The 7,679-nt window shown below is 40.7% G+C and overlaps 1 protein-coding gene across 10 annotated transcripts in view; it reads right to left on the reverse strand.

The window, feature by feature from the left end:
• Window positions 1-7,679, reverse strand: part of runx1t1 (RUNX1 partner transcriptional co-repressor 1) — a 117,834-nt gene that overhangs the window by 76,280 nt on the left and 33,875 nt on the right. For all 10 annotated transcript variants that reach the window (XM_048595515.1, XM_048595517.1, XM_048595518.1 and 7 more), the window contains exons 2-3: window positions 5,293-5,430; window positions 4,260-4,501 (exon numbers count right to left, since the gene is read on the reverse strand). In XM_048595515.1, the coding sequence (XP_048451472.1) occupies window positions 4,260-4,501; window positions 5,293-5,407 (357 nt within the window). In that variant the 5' untranslated portion in view covers window positions 5,408-5,430. The remainder of the gene's footprint in view (window positions 1-4,259; window positions 4,502-5,292; window positions 5,431-7,679) is intronic.

Consider the following 7,679-nt stretch of genomic DNA (forward strand, 5'->3'; position numbering starts at 1 on the left):
AGCTGACAGGGGAAAATCGAGGGATCTTGACTTCACTCCAGGTGCCCCTTCCTCACAGAGAGAGAGAGGGTAGTGGCAGTAACACCACACCTTAGGAGAGATCAGATACCACCCCCCTCAAGTGCCCACCTAACCCAAGTCTGCAACTGCCCACTTTATCCCCCTAGCTTTAGACAGTTCAAGTGCCCACGTCGGATCTATTAGTGCACTATCCAGCCCCCAATGAAGCCTGGGTGCTACTTATTTTGAACAAACCCCACTCCCGATTGACCCTTTTCCCTCTCAAGCTTTATCATCTCCCCTATTTTTATGTTGGTTTGCCCTCGGCCTGCCACCTCAGTGCGGTCACTCCCTCTGCATCCGAACATTCTGGCTCCAATCCCCACAGTGGAGTTTCCCAATCTTCCTCCCACAGAAATGACCCAACAACCCCCAACTCCAATGACCTTTGGCCTCCTGAGGATAGCCCATCAGTACTGCCTTTGGCCCATACCCTCAAGTGACATAGCCAGGTAGCCCTGAATAATCAGTAACCAGGCCAGGATTAATATCCATACTGCTCCCTGTCTTTCCATGACTGCTCAGGCTGGTGGTGCTGGACTCTTTGGGCCAACTAGGGCACATGGCCCACACTGTAGACGTACAGGCCTCTTCACCACCCCAACTGCCTGACAGATCGGGCCCAAGCACACGGACTGACACTGCAGGCTGCCCTTGACTTACTGTGCTGGCACACCCTGGCTGAAGGTTACATCACTCATGTCTTGACTGAGGAATACCCCCCTTCAGTGTGTAAGGAGCTGGCACAAGGTGGAGACCTGAGATTCATGTAGTACATTGCCCATAGTGACATATGCACCAAGTTGACTGCTGACCAGCAGGACAAGCTGCCTAGTTTTATCTCTGCAAGGCACGACAGAAATACAATGAACCTTTAAAATGTGAGCGAGGGTGCAAAATGAGGCAAGGCAAAGCGAGGCAAGGATGGTGTGAGCATGTGGTTAGATGCAAACTGAGTGAGTGGTAGGAAAGAAAGTGAGCAGCCCTGAGGCACAGCCTACTGCCCAGTTCATGAGCTCTTTGCCTGTCCCACCGTGCAAAATGAGAGATGCCAGTGTTCTCCAAAGGGCAGTACGATTGGAGATGGGCCACAGTGGCACATGTCAGCTGCCAACCTCCATGGATGTGGCGTACAGGTAATCGCTGCCCACATTGAAACATTTGTGCTGGCTGTCCAAAATGGAGGTCTAGAGGAGCAAGAGGGGACTACAAACTCCTGGACTTTCATATCGAGATTTCTCTAGTTTCTATCTGGCGGGCGGGAGGAGCGTGCACAATAATGAGACAAGATAAGGCAATAATGAGGGTGATAATGAGCAATAATCACCATTAATATCCCTCTTGCTGCTCATTAGTGAGAATCTTGTCTCAACCTCTGGAACTTAATTGGAAAATTGCAACTTGTTCTTCATGACATCGTGAAAGACTATGTTTGACTTCTCAGCATAGACCATGTGATTCAGGGCCTGTGAAGATTCCACCCATTGATTCAGATAAAAGGATTGCATTCAAATACAATTAGCACACTAAACACATTAACCCACGAACTACATGTCACAGCTCTTAGACATCAATCTTCACAAAACATCTTTCCAAAAATTAAATGACGAAAAGTTAGCCTCAATCGCTGAGTGGATAGTAGATGATGTGTGTTAGTGATATGCACTAAGTGAACTAATCATTAATAGAGGAGCAGAGAGGAACATCATTTTGGTTTCCAACTGTCCAGATAGAAAAGAAAAAAAAACAAGAGCTGGTAATTTCAGGTTGCTGCAAATAATTTCATAAATTATATAAAACTATGGGCCATTTCGCCCATCAACCCTATTCTTGCAAAGTGTTAGCAGTTTAGTTCCACTCTTCCGATCATGCATTTTTTCTTCCTTTTTCAATTCTCTAACAGAGGTTGCATAGTCGAAATCATAAGAACTTGCTGTAAAATAATTCCACTCAGCTCACCTCTAGTTCTTTCACTAATTATTTGAAATTCATGTCTTGGCATGCTAACCCAATTGCCAGTCGGAGCAGTTTCTCCTTATTTACTAGGCTGGTCACTAACAGACAATGGGGACAGATGAGAACATGGAATTCCAAACAAGCAGATCAGCCATAATCATATTGAATAGCACAGCAGGTTTGACATGCCAAATTAACTGCTTTTGCTCCTAGTAAGTATGATCACCTCTGCTAATGTTCTTGTCCAACAGTCAGGAGACAATGGGGATCAGCATAATTTCTGATGGCTGTGACAGCCAAAAAGCACAACACTTCATATCAGATGTGAGAAATCACTACTTAATTGTACTTCTGCAAAACTACCAATGGATGATCCAAAAATAAATGCAAGTTTCAAACACTGGGAGCCAAAGTGATCTTGAAAAGAATTGATAGCAAAAAGTATCAGTTCGATTTTCATTTTCTAGCTGTGTGCAAAACAGGTCACAAGTCTGTTATCACCCATTCCATGCCAGCTATTTCAGCCTATCATTACCAATACAAGGCAGATTTGGGAAGTGTCAGGAGGTGGGAATAACATAATCATGCAACGCTATTAGTTACTTAATGTCAATCGATCAATAATACTTAGACATGGATAGAGCTTTGGGCTATTTGAACTTTAGGCTTGGGTTTCCACACGAAGGAGAAGTGGGGAACACATTATCAGGAAACTGCTAGACTTTCATACCCACCATATCTTAAAGTGCCCCATTAGACCCAATTTTTGATCTGGAGAGGCAGGTGCAGGATGTAAACGAGCCTATCAACCCTGAGGTAGACCTTAGGAGGTGGGCATGTGCTGAGGCATGCTAGTTTGAAGACAGGCCTTGGTTCAAGAGAACTGTGTCCAATTATTTTAGAAGGTATCAGGCCCTCTAGCTGTCACATTCCCACCCCTACTTCAACCACCGAGGTCATCTCCATAACAACACATTTTGTCTTTCACCCAACACCCTTTAATGCCACCTCCAGAGGCATTCATTCAAGATCCACATAGGCAGACCTCAAGAGATAGCTCTAAATGAAAAGGAACAAGTTTCTAACAATCTAAGAGTTTTCACTCATGTACTCACAATTATAAAACAAAAGTTCCATTAATGAAACCCATTCAAAGCTTTTAAATCTCAAGTGATGAACCTGATATGAAAACAAATACACTTCTATTCAGTAGGTATATCAAAGTCAGTTAATCTATCAACAATCTCTAAACTTTAATCAAACTGCAAAATCAAAATTACCACAGTGGACATAAGTATAGATTTGAAACCCAGCCAAGCATTCATGCTGACATAACAACCCTTGGATAGCATCAACAAATTCCCAATTGAAACTTTGGGACAGATGGTCAAGTCTTTCTTCAGCCTACACCAGATGGCCCGTCAATTAGTCAAGCAGAAAGATCTCACTGATAGCTTAAGCATATTGTTTGTCTAAATGTAAAAGGAAAGGTTTGTTTTTTTTTTAGAAAAGTTCAGATTATGACACTGAAACAGACTACCTGTCCTTCAAGTATGTTTCTATCCACTCTACTAATTCGCAATCCCACACTGCAGGTTACAGTCCTTGGACAGTCGAACTACAGCGGCGGCCCTTGACATCAAGGCTGCATTTGACTGAGTATGGCATCAAGAAGCCATAAAAACTCAATGGAAGTCAGGGAAAAAATTCTTCGCTGTTCGAGCCATCCCTGACACAACGCAAATGGTTGTGTTTGGAGGTGAAGTATCTCAGCACTAAGGTGAAACGTCCCTGCTAAGTTCATGCAAAATTGGGTGAGTCAAAAACGGAAGCAGGAATTCCATACCCAAGTTCTATCACCCTCCCCCACCCCTAAATTTCCAAACGTCTACAGGGATGGGAAGCCTGGTGAAGGTCTAGCCCTTAGTTGCTCAATCTAATCATTACAGTGCTGTCTATAAATAAAACAACTTATGTTGTGACATATGCAGCATGAGGTATGCAGTCTCCTTTCCAATGAACTCATTTTGATTCTAAATTGGAGAACTACAGTCTTGTGATTTTGATGCAGGAATGATTCTCTCTCTCACACACACACACACACACACACACCCGCCCCCCAAATGAAAACATTAAGGCACTTTTTCAAGAGTTAGATGCAAATGCAGCAAATAGAAAACAGAAAACAGAAAACATCTATATACACTGAGGCGTGAGGCATAGAGCTTGTATTCAATACTCACCACTAACCCAAGCACCAAGGTTCGCACTCTCTCCCCAATTTCCGGCGAAATATCATTGCCAAATTGTTGCAAGGTTGTTAGAAATCTCTTCAGCTTGCTGAGCTGTCGAGCACCACAGGCTGGTGGCAACTGCTGATTTGCCAGTGAGGAAGAGGAAGAAGAAGAGGTTCCATTACTGAAGCCATTTGGAGGAGACGGTGCCCCATTCAAAGTAGTGGGTGAGTGACTGCTACCATTTGTTACTGTAACAAGAGGAACAGAAACAAAACATTAAATCTGTGTCCACTGAAAAACAGGCTGCTTCATTCAGTACCAACAACGGATCCAAGTGCTTTAAAAGCAATAACCTTGCAAACAATGACAGTGAAAATTTCTTCCACCATACGTTAAACAGGTCAGCAGCAACTGCGTGCTCTGTAACATGTCTTAGCTAAGCGTACAGCATGGAAAAGGTTCTAGAGCAAGAATTCTACTTCTTACATATGCTACCCACAACTGAATAAGCACAGGCTGAATCCTACTTTGCTTTTGCAGGAGAGGACACATTCAGCATGGAAACATCTGAAAATAGCATTGTCAGTCTAAAGTAAAACAGGTGTACAGATCCAATACTAGGCCAAGTACGAGGTTATATTTATCTAAACACCTGCCAGAAGAGCTCCAGTGAGACCGTCAGGGTTAAAGCATTACAAGGATTGAAATAAATAAATAAATGTAACCCCCAAAATGGAACAGAAGTTAATTCCGTAGAATTTGAGCTGTTTGGACTCAATTTAGATTACTAAACCGGAAGCCTAAGAAATGCTACTTAACGATGCAGCAGCCTCTATGTACCTTACAGCTTGTGTACCTCATGACCTGTATTGTAACACTACCAGGTAGTTTCTTTCTGACCTTCATTTCCAACCCCTTCTCAAGACGGTACAACGTTTTCTGTCATTTCTGGCAAAGTGACAAATGGAATAGCAATAATAAAGACTGGAATAGTTAAACACGTAGAAAGTGAAATTAAATGACAATAATTTTAAATTACATGTCGTTGGTGTGAATGAGCTAGTTCGAGGTGCTCCTTGATTGGTTGGAGGAGGTGGCATTGTTGGTGGTGTCAACCTGGATTGTGTTTTGACATCTGCAGGAGAGTCTGGCATCGTGGACTGCTTCTCAGTGCGATCTGTGGGAGCAAAAGAGGATTGGTTTTATTCTCTTCTTCCTCTGGGCATCAGTTGCTCAAGAAACTGTTAAAACACCGACAATCCATTCCAAAAATGCCATTCCAGTGGCCAAAAGCAGTAATTTCATCTTTTACTCATTCCCTGATCAAAACAATTGTAAAGAGACATGTTGCAGATGGTGACACCTCATTAGTAGATTGGAGAGGTTGTCATTTGATTCTTGGCTCAAAAATATAAAGATTTTTTTCAATACAAAGCACAAAGCAAATTCAATTTCAAGAGCCTCTCAAATATAACCAAAAATAGAAAGGAAAATAGTAATAATGACAAAGATCCAGAAGATAAACTTAAAATCTTATGCACAGGTAAGACACTGGCACAATTAGAACCAAATGTCTCGGAGACAACACCTGAAGCTTGCCAGTTCTGTTTTGGCAGAGAGGTTGCATGTGTTAACTAACTATGTAAGCAGCAATCTGGAAACTCATAGGTCATGAACATTAAAAAGGGAACATTATATTTTCAAAGTCATGCTAATGTAAAATGCAATGCCAGTTCCAAAATTAACGTCAATTACTGACTGTGAGGTCGATGTCGATGGACTACTGAATACTGTATGATTATGCTCAGAAATTTACTGCAGATGAATTTGTGCCTTATTTAATCAGAGCCACATTAACAAGTCATAATTAATTCTTAGACACCATTTACGTCAGTTTCAATGCAGTGCACTTTTTTGAAGATGTTAAATTAAAAATAATTTTCTTTTGTTGATAGAAATTGATAATCTGAAACAGTTCACAAAAACAGAAAATATTTTACTACTTTGCTTCTGGACAAACAATTAAAGGGCTAAGACTTTAAACTGCACAAGCCCTGCAAATTCCTGGAAGAAATAATATATCGTTGTTATTTCCAGCCTTTCCATTTCCTTTCCCAGTGTAATTATACATTTCAACTTTTCTTCAAAAACAAGTCTCCCATATTTCACATCCCATTATAGTTTTCTTTGCAGCCACTTCCCCTTTTGCTCTAACCTAAGTTTTTCCCATATCCAGAACTAAGCAGTCAGTCATTCTGTTTTGCAAGAGCATGAATGTTGCTAAATAGATGAGAGTCAATTGTGGAAAGAATAGAGAAGGAAAACAGAAGTTGCTGGAAAAGCTCAGGAGGTCTGGCAGCATCTGTGAAGAAAAAAGATCAGAGTTAACGTTTTGGGTCTGGTGATCCTTCCTTGGGCCTGCTGAACTTTGCCAGTAAATTCTCCTTTTGTTCCCGATTTACAGCAATACAGTTCTTTTGGTTTTTTTTTTAAGAATAGAGAAGATCTTGATTTTAAATGGATCCAAGTGAAGACAGATGGTATGATTAGAACCCCTTGTCCTACAAATTTTATCGCTAACGGTACTTATCTGTAATATCCATCATCACATACATATTATATATAAATAACACAGTTACATTATGGGGTGTTTGGAATCCCTGAACTATGACTGAACATAAATAGTTTATATGAAATATGAAGGCCTCTCTCTAAATTCATTAAGAATATGCTTATGCATTGTACATTAACTATGAAATATTATTTGATTTCTGTCATTTGCAGCAATTCATTGGTCACACAATTTACCACATTACTGGAAGCTAACCAAAGTATAAAGATACGACAAGTGACAGTCATATTCAAATCTGTAATGCACATGCCGAGATATTAAGCTACTTTTAAATAGGTGGAAATTATTTTTAAAAATACATATTAACTTTATGAAAGCACACAGATTTGCAATGTCAAAACTTATCCAGAGATTTACATGTTCCAAAATTGTGCCTTTTTTCTGCTAACATAGCTTTTTCCAAAGATTAGGGTGTCAAAACACACAGAAAATATATCTAACTGTTTGTCATTTCTTTACCCAATGTATTTTACTCTTGATGTAAGTTACTTACAGTTATTTCTTACAGGCTTTACCATGTTCTAAAAGAGCATAACTAAATTCATATTTGGGACCCAACAAGCTGGCCAATGTGATCCCATTTTCCAGCCTTCATTGCACAACAATGCACCCTGCCTATTCACCTCAAAATCATATGGAAGAAATATTTGTTATAGTTCTAAAGTCCAAGACTAACAACTACATACCACATGTTATTAGACAGAAAGAGGGAGAGTGAGTGTGAGAGAGAGTGAGTGTGAGGGAGAGTGAGTGTGAGAGAGTGTGAGTGTGAGAGAGTGTGAGTGTGAGAGAGT

This window comes from Rhincodon typus, chromosome 4 (assembly GCF_021869965.1).
Source record: "Rhincodon typus isolate 14 chromosome 4, sRhiTyp1.1, whole genome shotgun sequence".
Taxonomy (NCBI): Eukaryota; Metazoa; Chordata; class Chondrichthyes; order Orectolobiformes; family Rhincodontidae; genus Rhincodon; species Rhincodon typus.